This window comes from Mobula birostris, chromosome 25 (assembly GCF_030028105.1).
Source record: "Mobula birostris isolate sMobBir1 chromosome 25, sMobBir1.hap1, whole genome shotgun sequence".
NCBI classification, from domain to species: domain Eukaryota; kingdom Metazoa; phylum Chordata; class Chondrichthyes; order Myliobatiformes; family Myliobatidae; genus Mobula; species Mobula birostris.
Genome location: NC_092394.1, coordinates 42259707 through 42278095, shown reverse-complemented (window position 1 = coordinate 42278095; position 18389 = coordinate 42259707). Strand labels below are relative to the sequence as shown.

The following is an 18389-nucleotide window of genomic DNA, read 5'->3' as shown; positions in this document are numbered from 1 at the left end:
CAATCTTCAACACTATCTACAACATGATGAACCACCATATCAACTGCAAACTTATTAACCCACCTTTCCACTTCTTTGTCCAAGTCATTTATAGGAAGTCACAAAGTACAGGGATCCTAGAACATGGAGGAATATTTTTTAGGTTCTTCTTCTTTTATTAATATTTAATGGTGACTGGCAGATCAAAGTAAGGTGCATTACCACCATCAACTAAGCATCATTCAAACATACCAATTATTTTTCTTCTAAAAAGCCATCTACAACTGTTTCTTGCACATTTGTGTCACTACAACACCATGTACTATCATGAACTTTGAAATCTCATTATCAGTAACAAACTTCTAGCATTCATTGTAAGATTTTAAAAAATGAGAAAAAAAGAGAAAATAACATTAACAACACTTCTCCGACCATTAGTGAAGAAATTTCTGCAGCTTTTAATATTATTTTAATTTTTTTGTCCTACTTTTAGTTTGTGTTGTATAATTTACCATATCTGCCATGAAAGTATCAAATTTTAGTTTATCAACAATCAATGAATCACTTGTTAGACAATCATGCACTTTACACACTGACCTTAAGTGTGGATATTAATAGGTGACATTGACACAGTCTTCTGTACTTTCTGAAGAGCCTCTACATATGATATGTCCATCTCCACTCAAAAACACTGAACTTCCACAGCCTTCTTATATGTACAGGACACCGTGCATAAGTTGAGTTACATTCCCCTTTCACATTTGCTACATTTTGGCCTAATGACTTCTCCACCATTAACATAATCATTTTCTCAAGCATATCTACAACACCACTTTTTAACCCTACACAGTTGCTACATGGCCAAACATCTGCCACTGAAAACATCTCAAAGGAGGCAGCACATAGACTCGAACCATGTAACGCATATACAGCTGAAATGAACCCTATCGAGCAACACTTTTCATCAAAATTGATCAACATCGATAAGCTACATGTTTTTACTCCACCACAAAACCCCTTTTAAACGTTTAGTGTCTACAACTTTTCCCATGACTAAATTATTTTTAAGTTGGTCCATGATAAATCTAGAGGCACTTCTGTGATTCCTCCCCAAAGCCACTGCTGTTCAATATAATTCCCTTGTGTTACTTTCCTTCCTCCCACAGCTTTTAACACTAAAGTTTTCTCATATTGCTTACTATCTTTAACAAATACTAAGAGTGCCCCATTTCTTAAAGTTCTACAGCCACAATATCTCCTAATACTTTTTCCAAACCCTTAGTCCAATCGCAATGATATCAGAAACAGGCCACACACACAAAATGTTGGAGGAACTCAGCAGGCAGGGCAACATCTATGGAAGAGTATAGTCAAAGTTTTGGGCCGAGATCCTTCATCAGAGACAGGCCCACATTCAAAACACAGCAAAACCTTAAACTTTTCTTTCCTCCTTTTCTTTTCCTGCCTAATACCGTCATCACTAATTTATAAGCTACTACAATCCTCAAGTTGCTGCTTGTTTTTCTGTTTCCCAGAAACCTGACGATCGCCTTCCTCCATACAATTCCTATCACTCCATACCATCTCCCATTCGCTACCTCTGTCTTCTTTGTCATTTCTTGCCATCTCTACTCCCCTTCGTATCTGAAAACAACTCCAACAGCAGGCTCAGTCCTTTATGCTACTCAACTCTGGAACCAACTACAATTGCTTATCAAACATAGAAGTTAAATAGTCAAAATAAGCTCGAGCCGAAGCTTCCACATCATAATTTTTAGGTTTAGCACCTTATGCTCCTGGTCCATGTAACATAGAACAGTACAAAACTGGAACAGGATCTTTGGCTCATGGTGTTGTGCTGGACTAATTAAGCCTATGACACTTACTTAAACTAATACCTTGCAATTAGACACCTAAATCAGATGTAATTAAAATAATAATTGGTATGAGGTGTTCAGTAACTCCTATTATTGGCAGGAGATGGAAAATATTCACAGAGAGAATAAAAAATGCTGCCAGCAGCAAGACTGATCTGATTTATTGATTTATCCAACCCACAAAGGAGCTGGAGAAACTCAACTGGTCAAGCAGCATCTATGGAGGGAAATGGATAGTGGAGTTTCAGTCAAGACCCTTCATCAGAACTGGTTTGTCTGACCTGAGGCAGCTAAACCATTCCACCTATTATAGGTAATGTATCTCTACTAATTAATGGTTATGGTAGTTGTTCCATAATAAACTGTGTTTTCTCTTAATCTCTTGGATGATCTGTGATTCTTGCAAATCTTAAGTACTTTAGGACAGTTATCTGTAATAAAAAGGTAAGGATAAAGGTTTTGGCAACAGAAGAGTTGTGGCAGGGAAGGTGTCAAGGCAGTGCTATAAAGAAACAATTCGATAGCCATGGTGATGACACAAATAAAAAGCTGGAAGTGCTCATCTCAAAGTCCAATATGATAACAAGACTAGCACAGTTTCAATTAGCCTCAGAAAGTTGCTAGAGAGAGACAGAATCAGTGACTAGGAGGTAGAGTATGAGGGAGGGATTATAGACAATCACTTGGTTATTAACAGATTTTAGCTAAACCAAATAGCTGCTTCTAAATACTGAATGCATAAGCAGTTTAACATGTTAGACAGTGGAGGAGTTACAAATAATGAATGATAGGATATCACCGTGCGAGTATGAAACCAATGGACTTCTGAGTGGGGTCTCTGAATGGTAGCTTGTCCAACGGAAATAGTAATAGCCAAGGATAAAACCCTTGTACAGCATGGATCGGGACATAATTGCCATTACTGAATATAGAAGAATGAAAGCAGGTGAGGGGATATGTATGACTAAAGTGCCAAATTAATATTCCATCTCAGCTTCCTGAGATCCCCACCAATATAGTGCACAGCTTTAGTTTCAACCAAATCAGTGCTCCAGATCTCATCACATCCTTGGTCCAAAACAGAACTTTTAGAGGAGAGATGAGAACGATTGCCCTTGACATCATAGCAGCATTTGACCAAGAAGTTCTGCTAAAACTGACATTAATATACTAAGGAAAAACAATCTAATGACTGGGGACATGTTCAAACAAAGCAAAATTGTAGTTGTTGGAGGTCAATCATCTCAAATCCAGGATTTCACTGCTGGCGTACCTGACTGTCCTAAGCCTAACTAATTTCAAATACTTCCCTGCCCTCAAAATGCTATAAGTGACGATATTTGCCCAAGTTCAATTCAATTCACAACTCCAGAAAACTAAATATTCCACATCCACATCTATAGATAGGAAGACCTAAGCAATATTAAGATGTGGCCTGATAATTGGCAAATAACACTGATGTCATAAACATGCCAGACAATGACCATCTCCAACCAAAGAAATTCTGAGCACCCAGTCTTGACATTCAATGAAATTATCATTGCAGAGTCCCTACCATCAACAAAATAAAGGTCACCACTAATCAGAAACTGTACCATCCACATGAGAAAGTAAACACAAGAGCAAATCAAAAGTTGGGCATCTTGTAATAAATTACTCACTTCTGTGAGACCTCCAATCCTTTCCACATTTAAAGGCATGAGTATTCAGTGTGATAGTACACTGTTGTATTTGTGTACTACCTACCATGTGCATACCAATTACTTCAAGTCATTCAATCATACACGTATAAAGTTAAAAGAAAATATCATTCCTCTGGGGCCAATGTGTGTACACAGCACATATAGTTATGATCCAGCACATACAGTCACAAAATAATATTAGCACAACTGTAATTAGCACTTGTCCGGGCAATTCTGACGATATCCCCAGGCTGACAGCCTTTACCATCAAAGACCATAAAGACAGTAGGAGCATGTGAACATGGCCTGCTGATTCCTCTCCAAGCTGTACACCAGCCTGATTTGTTTAATTATTACAAGTCTTTCATCATTGCTAGATTTATATTCTGGATTCCCTATCTAATAGCACTATGATGGTATCTTCACTAGAAGGACTGCAGTAATTCAGGAAGGTACACTTACGTGCTCATTCGTGCAAACAGCTACCTCCTAGCTAATCTACACCATGTTCCGCTGCTGGACTCTGCATACACTCACTGGAATTCTCCAGCATTTAAACAGAGACAATCTGGACCGAACTACACCAATATTTGATTTATTCAGAGCTCATTAATTTGAATGAAGATTTTATTTTGAAAGAAAGGTAAGAATACGTTACGGGGGTTGATTATTAGTGCATATAGATATGCTTTTAGTTATCAGAAAGGGATTTTCAACAACTTCTGGGGAGCTAGAGCATAGTTATACAGCAACAAAGCAGACCCTTTCGCCTTCTGAGCCTACACCTCCCTATAAATACTCATTTACACTAATCCAATTTAATTCTCCTCCCTTTCCTATTAATTCAAAGTTCAAAGTAAATTTATCATTAAAGTACATATTATGTCACCACATACAACCCCGAGTATTGTTTTCCATTCAAGGGCATTGGTATTTCCATTCAAAGCCATGATGCAACCAGTCAATATACTCTCCACCACACATCTATAGAAGTTTGTCAAAATTCTAGATGTCGTTCTGAATCTTCGCAAACTTCTAAGGAAGTAGAGATGCTACACTGCCTTCTTCGTAATTGTAGTTACATGCTGGGCCAAGGACAGATCTTCTGAAATGATAACGCTAAGGAATTTAAATTGCTGACCCTCTTCACCTCTGAGCCCCAGATGAGTACTGGCTCATGGACCTCCAGTTTCCTGAAGTCAATAATCAGCTCCTTGACCTTGCTGATATTGAGCAAGAGGTTATTGATGTGGCACCCCCTCAGACAAATTTTCAATCTCTCTTCTTTATACTGATTCACAAAGATGTCACAGCTGAGGTTTGGTTGATTTGGCTAACAAGAGTGGTGTCATTAGCAAACTTAAATGTAACATTGGAGCTGTGCTTAGCCTCGCAGTTATAAGTATAAAGTGAGTACAGCAGGGGACTAAGCACACAGAATCCTCTCTAGATTCTCCCATTTATCAAGCACAAGCAACAATTTATAGTAGTCAATCTTCTAATTTTTAATTTTAAGCTATTTACTATGTATTACTTTTAAAATTTTTTAAAGTTTCTTAATGACATTCAGAAACATCCTTGCCATATAATAAAAATATTTTCAGCTATTTCACTTAATCTGTTGCTTGAGCACCTTTTACCACATAGGCATATGTTGAATGGCATTATGAGGCTTTCCTCCAACAAGCTCATTTTACAAATAGAAACACCGTACTGCATCATAATTGCTGTACTTCCAGAATATCCAGATCACTGTAAAACTAACAAGGGGACAAAGGAACACAGCAATACAGAAAAAAGTAGTAACAGAACAAGATTTTTTTTTGTAGTTGTAAAACCAAGCCCATAATAAGAAATAGATGATGACTGAATGTTAAGGCCATACCAGGAATGCTATGGTAAGAGTTTTCTAAGTTTACTGTCATAAAGTAGAGTAAAAATATCATGAAAATTAGCTTGCAACAGCAGCACAATATATTACAAGCATGACAAACAGAAGTTAAATCCACAGAAGTTACATTTCAGCAACATGACAAAAATAAGTAAAATAAACATAACATCACTGCAAGTTGAGAGAGAAAAAAAACTAGACCATAGAACATTATAACATAGTACAGACCCTTTAGCGCACAATGCTATCTGATCTTTACACCTACTCTGTCAATTTAACACTTCTTTCCTGCATAACCCTCCACATTTCTTTCATCCGTATTGCCTATCTAAGTGTCTCTTAAATATCACTTACGTATCTGACTCAACTACCATCCCTGGCAGCGTGCTACACACACCCACCACTCCATGTTACTCAGCTCTGATATCTACCCTATATTGTCCTCCCATCATAAAATTATGCCTTCTCGTATTAGCCATTTCAGCCTTGGGTCAAATGCCCTGGCTTTCCACTCTATCAATGCTTTATAACTCTGGAGCAAAAAGCAGCACAGTACAGGCACACAATGTTGAGCCAAACTTTTAACCTATTCTAAGATCAATGTAACCCTTACCTCCTCCATTTTTCTATTTTATATGTGCCAGTCAAAGGTTTTCTTAAATCCTTCTAGTGTATTTGCCACTACCACCACCCCGGCAGGCTATTTCATTCATTCCCTGTTCTCTCTGTAAAGAATTTACCTCTGACACCTCCCATACTTTCCTCCAATCACCTTAAATTATGGACCCTGGTATTAACCATTTCAATCCTGGGCAAAGGTTTGGCTATCCACTCTATCTATGCCCCTTTTCATCTGGTACACCTCTATCAAGTCACCTCTCATTCTCTTTTGCTCCAAGAGAAAATCCTTAGCTCACTCCAACCTACCTTCATAACTGATGCTCTCTAGTATAGGCAGCATCCTGGAAAATCTCTTCTTCAACCTTTCTAAAGTTCCACGTCCTTCCTATGATGAGGCAACCAGAACCAAACCCACTATTCAAAGAATGGTCTAACCAGGGTTTTATAGAACTGCAAAATTACCTCACAGCTCTTGAGCTCAATATCCAATTAACGAAGGTCAACACACCATAAGCCTTAACAACCCTAGCAACGTAAGTGGCACCTTTGAGGGATCTACCAACATAGACTGCATTATCCCGCTGTTCCTCCACTCTGCTAAGAATGCTACGATTAACCCTGCATTCTGCCTTCAAGTTCAACTTTTCAAAGTGTAAAACTTCGCTTTTCTGGGTTAAACTCCATCTGCTATGGTTCAGCACATCACTGCAGCATATCAATGTCCTGCTGTAACATACGACATTCTACACAATCCAAATCAGAATTGTTTAATATCACTGACATACAGTATGCTGTGAGGTTTGTTGTTTTGCATTAGCAGTACAAAGCACACACAGAAAAACTATAACTTACAATAAAAATATACATTCAATAATAAAGTTGCCACTGAGTGCTCGTTGTCTTCTGCTGCCGTAGTACATCCGCTTCAAGGTTCAATGTGTTGTGCATTCAGAGATGCTCTTTTGCACACCACTGTGTTACACGTGGTTACCTGGTTTACTGTCGCCCTCCTGTCAGCTTTAACAATCCTCGCCATTCTTCACTGAACTCTCTTGTTAACAATGCATTTTTGCCCACAGAACTACTGCTTAGCGGATGTTTTTTTTTGCTTTTTGCACCATTCTCTGTAAATTTTAGGGACCACTGTGTGTGAAAACCTCAGAAGATCAACGGTTTCTGAGATACTCAAACAACCCTGTCTAGTACCAACAATCACGGTGAAAGACACTTAGATCACATTTTTTCCCCATTTTGATGTTTGGAACCTCAAGGCCGTATCTGCTTGCTTTTCCAGCAAGTAGTGTAAGGAAAGCAAAATTAGTGAGGCAGAGCTCATGGGTTGGTTCATTGTCCATTCAAAAATCTTATTGGAGAAGAAGCCGTTCCTAAAACATTGAGTGTGTGTCTTCAGACTCCTCTACCTCCTCTCCGATGGTAGCAATGAGAAAGGGGCATGTCCTGGGTGATGGGGGGGGATCCTTAATGATGGAGGCAATGCCTTCTGTAGATTTTCTCAATGCTGGGGAGGCCTGTGCTCATAATGGAGCTGGCTGAGTTTGTAACCCACTGCAGTTTTTTCCAGTCTTGTGCAGTGACCTCTCCATACCAGTCGGTGATGCAACTAGTTAGAATGCTCTCTACAATACGTCTGTAAAAATTTGCTAGAATCTTTGGTAACAAACTCCTCAAACTCCTAATGAAATATAGTCCGGACATGCCTTCTTTGTAATTGCATCAATACTGCATGTTGGATCCAGGATAGATTTTCAGGGATGTTGGCACCCAGGTATTTGAAACTGCTCACCCTTTCAACTGCTGATTCCTTCATGAAGAGTGCTGTGTGTTCCCTTGACTTCCCCTTTCTTGAAGTCCACAATCAATTCATTGGTCTTACTGACATTGAGCACAGGGTTGTTGTTGCAATATCACTTAAGCAGCTGATCTATCTCATTCCTGTATGCCTCGTCACCATCTGAGATTCTGCCAACAACAGTTGTCATTGGCAAGTTTATAGATGGCACTTGAGCTGTGGTTAGCCACACAAACCTGGATACAGAGAGAGTAAAGTAGCAACTTAAGTACATAGCCTTGAAGTCCCCAGGTATTGACTGTCAGCGAGGAGATGTTATACCTGAGGGGTCCCCAACCTTCTTTGCACTGCGTACCAGTTTAATATTGACAATACTCTTGCGGACCGGCCGACCCGGTGGGGGGGGGGGGGGGGGTAGGGTTGCCAACGGACAAGAGTAGCAGTCGGATACATTGTGTTTACCCCAAGAAAGACTACCATGACCATGAAGCCTTGCGCGGGCACCTGTGTGCGCATGCGTGTACGTGCCAATTTTTTTCCTACAAATCATTTTTGGTGATTCTGTTCGGGGGGGGTTAATCACAACTGGAATATAGGTAATAAGTGGCTAATACACTCAATTTCATTTCTAAAAGGGTTTATCTAACGAATTTAATATTAAACACATAGCGCCTATTTTCCTCGCATGAATATAGTGATAAGTCAATTATCAGGGGAGGACAGGGGAGCTTGAAGTAAGTGTTGAACGAACTTCCAGTAGAAGTGGTACAGGCAGGTTCGATATTATCATTTAAAGAAAAATTGGATAGGTATGTGGACAGGAAAGGAATGGAGGGCTATGGGCTGAGTGCAGGTCGGTGGGACTAGGAGAGAGTAGCGTTCGGCACAGACTAGAAGAGCAGAGTTGGCCTGTTTCCATGCTGTAATTGTTATATGGTTATATAAGTCACTTATCAGTCAATAGCATCATAACATTTTAAGTAACGTTTAGATATTAAACACACAGCACATATTTTCCCCGTATGAACATATAAAATCATTGCAACACACCAACATCGCTGAATCAGTGGGAGCCCTGGGCTTGTTTTCCTGCAACAAGATGGTGCCATCGAGTGGTGATGGGAGACAATGATACTCGAAGGGGGTTCCTTATGTCCAGTCTATTCCGCAATTTAGTTTTCGTTGCGTTCATTGCAGAGATACGTTGGAAATGGAAGCACCGTTTTCAGTGCTTTCGTGGCTATCTCAAGATATTTAGCCTTGACTTTGATCCAGAACGCTGGCAGAGATGTTATGTCAAACATACTTTTCAGCCCACCGTCATTTGCAAGCTTGAGGAGCTGATCTCCTTCCCACGCTGACATGAATGACACGCGGGTAATGACCTTGTGTGCATTCAAGTTCAACAGTGGGCGTGACAGGGAATGAGGAAAGGTGCAGCTGACTCATATCGCCAAATCATATCGTTTCCTCGCGGCCCAGTAGCACATGCTTTGCGGCCCGGTGGTTGGGGACTGCTGTTAAAGCTGATCCATACTGACTGTGGAGCTTAATTAGCCAGCAACTATCCACAATACCACCAACCTTCATTTCATCTGCAAGCTTACTAACTCACCCTTCCACTTTCTCATCTAGGGCATATATAAATATTAGAAAGAGCGGGGATCCCAGAACAGGTCCCTTCAGTACATGGCTGGTCACCGACCTCCAGACAGAATATGTTTCAACTATTACCACACTCTGCCATATACTGTGGACAAATCAATTCTGAATGCAGAAAGCAGAGTTTCCATGGATCCCATGTCACCTGACTTTCTGAATGAGCGCCTTACTAAAATCCATATACACCACATTCACTACTCTAGCTTCATTATTTGTTTTACAATTTCTTTGAGGAATTCAATCAGGTTCGTGAAGAACAATATACCCTTCACAAAGGCATGCTAAATATCCCTAATCAGATTATGCTTCTCCAAATTCTTGTAAATCCTGTCTCAAATAAATTCCTTCCAATAGTTTGCCCACCACTGATATTATACTCACTGGTCTATAATTCCCAGGATAATCTCCATTACTTTTCTTGAATAAAGGATTTATCATTTGTTACTCTCCAGTCTTCTGATAGTCTGACATAGTGTTTGGGATTTTCAGGTTGGTTCAAAAACCTGGTGGCAGTGGGAAAGAAGCTGTTGTTGAACCTTGAGGTGTGGGTCTTCAGACTCCTCAACCTTCTGCCTCATGGCAGCAGCAAGATGAGAGCATTGCCAAAATGTTGTACATCTTAATGATGGATGTTGCCAACTGATGTTTGAAATAGATGGAAGTATTGCAGATGTGTACTGAAAAGCATCATGATTAGTTTAGGAGAATGGGCAAAGAAGTGGTAGATGCAATACAGTATAGGGAAGTGTATGGTCATGCAGTTTGGAAGAAGAAATAAAAGCATAGACTATTTTCTAAATGGAGAGAAAATTCAAAAATCTGAGGTGCAAAGGGACTTGTGAGTCCTTGTGAAGGATTCCCTAAAGGTTAATTTGCAGGTAGAGCTGGTGGTGAGGAAGGCAAGTGCAATGTTAGCTTCATTTCGAGAGGACTAAAACATAAAACATGGATATAATGTTGAGGCTTTGTAAGGCACTGGTGAGGCCTCACTTGGAGTACTGTGAGCAATTTTGAGCCCCTGACCTAAGAAAAGATGTACTGACATTGGAGCAGGTTCAAAGTTGGTTCACGAAGATAATTCCCAGATTGAAAGGCTTGTCAAATGAGATGCATTTGATGTCTCAACCTCTCCTCACTGGAATTCAGAAGAATGAGCAGTCACCTCATTGAAACCTGTCAAATGTTGAAAGTCTTCAATAGAATGAATGTGGAGAGGATGTTTCCTGTAGGAGTCTCAGAGGACGCAGCCTCAGAATAGAGGGTCATTCTTTTAGAACAGAGATGATGAGGAATTTCTTTAGCTAAAGAATGGTGAATCTGTGGAATTTGTTGCTACAGGCAGCTATGGAGCCAAAACATTAGGTATATTTAAGGCAGAGGTTGATATGTTCTTGATTAGCCACAGCATGAAGGGGTACAAGGAGAAGGCAGGATATTGGGGCTGAGAGGGAAAATGGATCAGCCACGATGAAATGGTGGAACAAACTCAATGGGCCAACTGGCCTAATCCTGCTCCTATATCTTGTAGTCTTATGATGATAAAAATGATCTTTAAAGAAATTCCTCTGTAGACCCGGTGCATAAATATGGAAACTCATCACCAAATAAGGTGTATAGAAATCTACTTTGAAACATTACTTCAAGAAAACTATAAATTTATCAGAAATGTATCCTTTTCTGCTGAATTCAAGGTGATTTCAGAGGTGGGTAAAACTATAGGACAAAGATTGAGAATAAGTGGTAAAATATTTGGAGGGGATCTGAGAAAGATAATGAGTAAATACATTTTTCATCTTCTCATTTGTCTTAAATGGACTCCTCATTATTCTGAAACTCTACACTTGGTTCAAATCTTCTCTGCCAGAGTAAACATCTTGTCTGCATCTAACATCTTAAAGTATTTCCAGGTTTCCCGAGATCCTCTCAATGTCAGATAATATAGTTAAAATTTTAAAAAAATTGATGGAACCCTGTTTCATCTCTTGCATGTGGCCTGACCTATTGCGTGTTTGCAGCATTTTCTGTTTTTATTATGGTAGAGAATGCAGCTTCAGTCTACTCAGTCTCCCCTCTAAATGTCAACTTATTCGCAATCCTTGGATACAGCTTAGTGAATCTTCACTAATAAGTATATAATTTCTTGGGTAGAGAGACAGTTGTTGAGGTGCAGTCTCAGCAAGGCTCTATAAATGGCTACTTTATTAAGTAACTCTTGTTCCACTGAGTATACGTTTGTTCTTCTGCTGCTGTAACCCACCCACTACAAAATTCAATATATTATGCATTCAGAGATGCTCTTCTGCACACTATTGTAACACATGGTTATTTGAGTTGCTGTCGCATTCCTGTTAGCTTGAATGATTGAGGGAATTCTCCTCTAAACTCTGTCATTAACAAGACATTTTTGCTGCAGAACTACTGCTCACTGAACGCTTTTTTCATTTTTCCACACCATTCTCTGTAAACTCTAGAGACTGTTGTGCATGAAATCCCACAGATCAACAGTTTCTGAGATACTCAAATCACCTTATCTGGCACCAACAATCATTGCATGGATAAAGTCACTTAGATCACATTTCTTCACCATTCTGACGTTTGATCTGAATAACAACTGCACCTTTTAACCATATCTGCATGCTTTTATATTATCCAGTTGCTGCCACATGATTGGCTGATTAGACATTTGCATTAACTAGCATGTGCACAGATCTGTTTAAAGTGGCCATTGAGTATATGCTTTTGAATATTAACTGTTCAATCTCTCAACATTTAACAAGCATGGTGCTTTAATGCTTTGTGCCCCACAGATTTTCCATCATGTGATATTCTTGTTTAGATTAGAAGTAAAAAGGCATATGGATCCCACATCGTATGTAATAACGCTGATAATATTTACACACTTAAAACTGCAGAATTAAACTATTGGTAATTAACAAAGGTTTCATTGCTTGTCCAAAGTAAAACAATCCAGTCACAGTAAAAAGACTCAAACACGAGGAATTCTGCAGACGCTGGAAATTCAAGCAACACACATAAAAGTTGCTGTTGAACGGAGCAGGCCAGGCAGCATCTCTAGGAAGAGGTACAGTCGACGTTTCAGGCCAAGACCCTTCGACGAAGCTGCCTGGCCTGCTGCGTTCACCAGCAACTTTTATGTGTGTTACTGTAAAAAGACTATTCTCTTCAGATTTTGTTTCACAAGTCAAATTGTCCTGTCCATCATTAACAATGTGTGCATTTCCTCATACTTTTTTCCCTTGAAGACAGTCACTGGCTGCTCAATACAAAACATACTACAGGTGCACATTCCTTTATTCAAAATTCTGAAATCCAAAAAGCTCCGAAAACTGAAGTTTTTTTCACCAACAGCTGACGTCACTCAGATGTGACGTGGCAGCACTAGCAGAGGCCGCCAGACGACAGTTGTGGCTCAATGCCTGCACTGGTTACATGTGCATTTGCTGTTCACCGATATTTTCCGTTCACCGATATTTTGTGTTCACTATTGACTTCATGTTTAATTTCATTGTGAAAATGTCAAAAAGAGCTGCAGATACCCCTATGGGTAACAATGAGAAAAAGAGAAGGAAACATCTATCATTATCAATAACACAGAAAGTGGAGTTATTGCAGAAGCTTGATTGTGGTGTGTCTGTGCAGCATCTTACTGGAGAAAATAGTGTCAGAACTACTATTGTATATGATTTTAATAAACAGAAAGACAAGTTACTGAAGTTTTATAGTGACAGTGACATTCTACATTTATTCCAATAAGTCACTTACCATGTGTTTGATTCGGTTCGCTTGGAGCTGTATATTTTCATGTTTCATTGAATGTTTTTGTTGGAAATAAATATTTTTCTTCCCATTATTCCCTAAACAATACAGTATAACAACTATTTACATTGCACTAGGTATTATAAGTAATCTAGAGATGATTTAAAGTATATGGAAGGATGTGCGTAGGTTTGGTTTACCGCCGGGTCCTAAAGTTTACCACTCCGAGACAGGTTAAGTAAGGACTTAAGTATACGTGTTTTTTGGTATTGCTGGGGGGGGGGGGGGGGGGGGGGAGTCTGATATCCGAAAAATTCTTGATTCCAAAATGCAACTGGCCCCAAGGATTTTGGATAAGGGATTGTGGACCTATAATTGGTAAGTAGGCGAAGTAGAGAAGACATTCATGTATGGAACCAAAGCTCATCAGGTGCATGTACAGTATTACTATACCTGACCACACCAATACATCCAAATGCAAACAACATTATGTGTGGGGGGGTGTTGTTGAAAATATAGCTACAAGGCAAGCCTGCTTAGAAGACTATTTAAATAACTCCCACAAACTATGGTAAATAGGAACATGCAGTTCCCTTTGGGAATGGGAGATTTAGGATACCTGTCTCAGATTTACAAACACAGTATGTCAGAGGAACCCAGCAGATCAGGCAGCATCTATAGAGAAGAATAAACAGTCAATGTTTCGGGCTGAGACTCTTCATCATGACTGAAAAGGAAGGGGGAAAATGCCAGAATAAGAAGGTGGGTGGAGCGAAAGCTGTACAAGCTGGCAGGTGATGGATGAAACCAGGTGAGGGGGAAAGTGGGTGGGTGGGTGGGGGGCGGTGGAAATGAAGCTGGGAGGTGAAAGCTGGAAAAGATAAATTGTTGTTCTTATTTTATGCAGCAGTGATAGAAACGAAGATAATTTAATGGCATTTAGTCATTTTTTCACACGAAAGCAAATAAAGAAAAATATAAGCAGCACACAAAATGCTTGAGAAATTCAGCATTTGTTTGTGAAAGAAAAATATAAATAGATCACCTACCAACTGGAGTTGTTGTGAACCTCTGAATGCCATATACTTCATTCTCCAACACCGTGCTACATTTAGGTTCATTCAGAATTTTGTGAAAAAAATCAGTAATAAAGTAAACCAGCTCTGTTGAAATAACCTCAGTCTTTATGCAGGAGAAAGAAATCAATTTTATTGTTGCTAAAGTGGTATTATGCTAAGCATTTTCTGAGGGATGATGAATGGTGAACTGGCCTGCAGCACAGACCAAAAAAGGGGACAGTGTAAATTGGCAATCTAACTTCATACATAAATGTTCTTTTCCATTGAAGTTTTAAGGATCAGAACTGTTCTTTGAATCTCAACCGATTACCCACTTACCATATTAAATTGGGCTATAGTGACTTAAAGCAGGAACAATCTAGGTTGTAGAGGAGAATTGGGCTTCATTTGTAAAGCCCAGTCCAACTGACATTGTCTCTGGTTCAAATGATACTGAATTATGGTACCAGAATGAGATGGGAGCTGTATCTTCCCCACCTTGTGTGCCAACTTGCTGTATTATTAAAAATTGCTGTAAGTGATGGTAATATTGATTTCCCCTGCTGTATAATTCTAACTACACTTCCTCAGTCTGTTTGGTGAGCCTTAGGGAACACAGAACTGATTGAAACAAGTTTCCTGAGTTGTCACAGTATGAATCAATTTTATTTCTTTCTTTCTTTCTTAATATGTCTCTTACTCCATGGTGAGGATTTGTTAACAGCAATGTGATTACATAGCCGTGAGCTTTACAAAACTGAAATGAATTTCTCAGAAATACTGTTAACTCACACCAGTGGCATAATTACAGTTTACACGAGTCCTGTCCTTTTGAAAAATTGAGATTATTTTCTGAAGCCTTTTGTCCCCCATTTCAGCCTCAGTTTTAATCTTATCACCATGATTTGTAACTTCACATTTGCAAAGTTTATATAGGGACATATATAAACACATAATATAAGCACAGATCTTGTGCCCCATTATAGACATCCTATTTTCTGTAAGATTTAGGTTTGGAAATAAATACTTGATCATTAAATGTGGACTTCTCTTTGGGAATATACTTGCTTTAGTGAGTTAGAATATAACAATATATGTAATCACTCAAAACAATGATAAAAAAAGTCACTTTTTTCTGTTATCTGCAGAATTTCTTTGAAGAAAGAATTTATGCAATCTCAGTTGTGCATAGGATCACACACAAAGTGCCAATAATAATGCTAATTAGTATTAAATTGTCTGCCATACACAAAACTATACTTACATTAGTATTTATGACGTTAGAGAAAGGTTATTCTTGCAGGGAGCTGACACTGATTGATCACTTCAGTTTCATGATTTAGATCTTTTTATCCCCTGGATATGTCAAATGCCTGCACAACACTATTGCATAACACCTGGCTGCAGATTACTTTTAAAATCATATCCTAAATCCAATCTTAACCCATCTACTTTTCGTGTTTCATTTAAAAATATTAAAATGAGTGACCAGCGGCTAATGTGAAACAAAACGATTTGCTTAAGTGAACTCAAGATTAACCAGCCTGATGTCACTTTATTTCTTGCGCTGTATTTTTCCTGACTTCAGTGATGAGTTCTCTTGCCCTGTACACAAACTATTATGCACTTAATAACAGTAAAGAATAAATGATCGAAGTAAAATAATTAACAGCATAGGATCTTTCATTTCACGAACTGACCAATGTCACACTAGCCACTGGCAATTCTGCCTCATTCTTCACTAGAAGAGTCCTCCCACGTCACCAGTTTCATGTAAATGTGGTCAGAGGCTCTATATCAGGTGGCTAGGCCCTCACTATTAAGATGCAATAATCATACTATGCACCTCTATTCATCCATTTGAATTCTCTAGACTATACCTTTCTCAGAATATGTATAATCTTTATTCTACGGATGTTTCTAAACAATTTAATTGCTTTGAAAAGACGTACAATCACAGGTAAATTTTGCATCACTGTGAAAACCTTTTCCATTTCCAAACATAACAAAACTGCAGCTGCATCAATCAATACTTAAAATGTTCGTTATTTGACCTGTCCAATTTCATTCAACAGATTGGGGATAGATTTATCAAGCACCATCACTCTGTTCACAAGAAAAGGTAGGATCTCCGGGAGCTACCCTTTTCAATTCAACCTCCCATTCTCATTCTGACATGATTGTCCATCGTCTCCACTATTGCCACAATGCCGCCAACCTCATGTTTGAGAAATACTTCATATTCCGTCCAATGGCATGAACGTCGATTTCTCTAACTTCTGGTAATTTCACTCCCCTCCTCCTTCTCTCTTTCTCTATTCCCCAGTCTGGTTATCTTTTTACCCCCTTCTCTTCTCCACACATGCATATCACTTCCTCTGGTTCCCCTTCTTTCCTTTCTTCCATGGTTTACTGTCCTCTCCTATTAGATTCCTCCTCCTTCAGCACTTTCCCTCTTCTATCTACGCCCTCCCAGCTCCTTACCCCTTACCTCCTCTGCCACCTACCCATCTTCCCCCTCACCTGGTCACATGTATTACCTATCAGCTTATATCCTTCCCCGCCCCCCACCTTCTTATGCTGGCTTCTGACCCCTTTCCTTTCCATTCCTAAAAGTGTCCAAGCCTGAAATGTCGACTGTTTATTCCCCTCCATAGTTGCTATCTGACCTGCCGAGCTCGTCCAGCATTTTGTGGGTGCTGCTCCATGGTTTTAACAAACCTTTCAACAAATCAATTATATTGTTGTATCAGTGAATTAGTGTTTATTTACATGTGAATGATCACAAACTCGAGAATTATTTTAAAAAACGTAACCTTGAACGTCTGACTTGTGAGTTAAGCTCAAATTTGGAAAGCAAATAAAAACAGAACATACAGGAAAGGGACAACAATGACTGGCATTTCACTTCATTAACAATACTTAAGCTTTCAAGGTGGAAATATGCCTCATCTATGATACCATAACATGCAGTTTCAAAAATAATTCCAGCTACTATTTTGAACAAGAATTTCATCCACTATCTTGAACGTCAATGTGGGGAAAAAAGTGCCTTGTGCCAGAATTACTGTCTCCTTCTCAGAGCGATGGTCTAATTTATGTGGATAAACATAATTTTAATAGATAGCTTTCATTTATAATCTCATTATGACAGGCACAATACCACTGTATTCTTCGTAAGGACAACAACAAAATAAGGGAAATTAGCATGTTCAATGGGGAAGTGAGAACATGATCTGAGCTGTTGCGTACAGAAGATTGTAATCTAACACATAATAGGTCTACTAAATTTGTGTGTTGTCAGCCATGGTTACTGCTTTAAAGCTAAAAGCAGTGAAAGTATACCATGATGTCCAATTGTCTCACCTTATAAACACTAGTCAATTGAAATATATTAAAAGTGTGTAGCATATTCAAAAGCAAAAATAGGGGTGGCAAGGTTCCACAGCGGTATTACAACAGTGACACGGGTTCAATTCTGCCACCGTCTGTAAGTAGTCTGTACATTCTTATGATCACGTGGGTTTCTCCCAGGTGCTCAGGTTTCCTTCCACGTTCAAAACACATACGACTAAGTAGATGAATTGGTCACACAGTTGTAAATGGACAGCGCAAGCTCTTTGGGGTGGAACAGTCTGCTACCACACTGCATCTCTAAATAAATAAAATCTTACTGATATTTTCCATTTAAATCATTAGATACCTTGGAATTGAATAAAGGTGTTTCATGGGTAATAACTGACAGGACTATCGCTTGGGAAAGAGAAAAAGAAGATGTTAAAAGCACTCACCATAGAGAGTGGTACAATAGCCCGGATGTCCTTTTGAATCACAGTTAATTCTGTCACCACTTTGTCAGAATCTGGAGGAGGATTTTTTCCACGGTAGTCAACATGCCACATAATTCGTCTTGTCACTGACTGGCTGGTAAAATTTTCCATTTCAAAGCTCAATTGAATAATTTCATTAGGCTGAGCAGATCCTCTGTTAAGAAATAAAATAAATTTTACATTTTTCATTCAAAATATTAAA

General features: G+C 39.0%; 1 protein-coding gene across 2 annotated transcripts in view; it reads right to left on the bottom strand.

Moving 5' to 3' along the window:
* Window positions 1-18389, bottom strand: part of tmem132e (transmembrane protein 132E) — a 601125-nt gene that overhangs the window by 223185 nt on the left and 359551 nt on the right. For both annotated transcript variants that reach the window (XM_072243258.1, XM_072243259.1), the window contains exon 4: window positions 18149-18341. In XM_072243258.1, the coding sequence (XP_072099359.1) occupies window positions 18149-18341 (193 nt within the window). The remainder of the gene's footprint in view (window positions 1-18148; window positions 18342-18389) is intronic.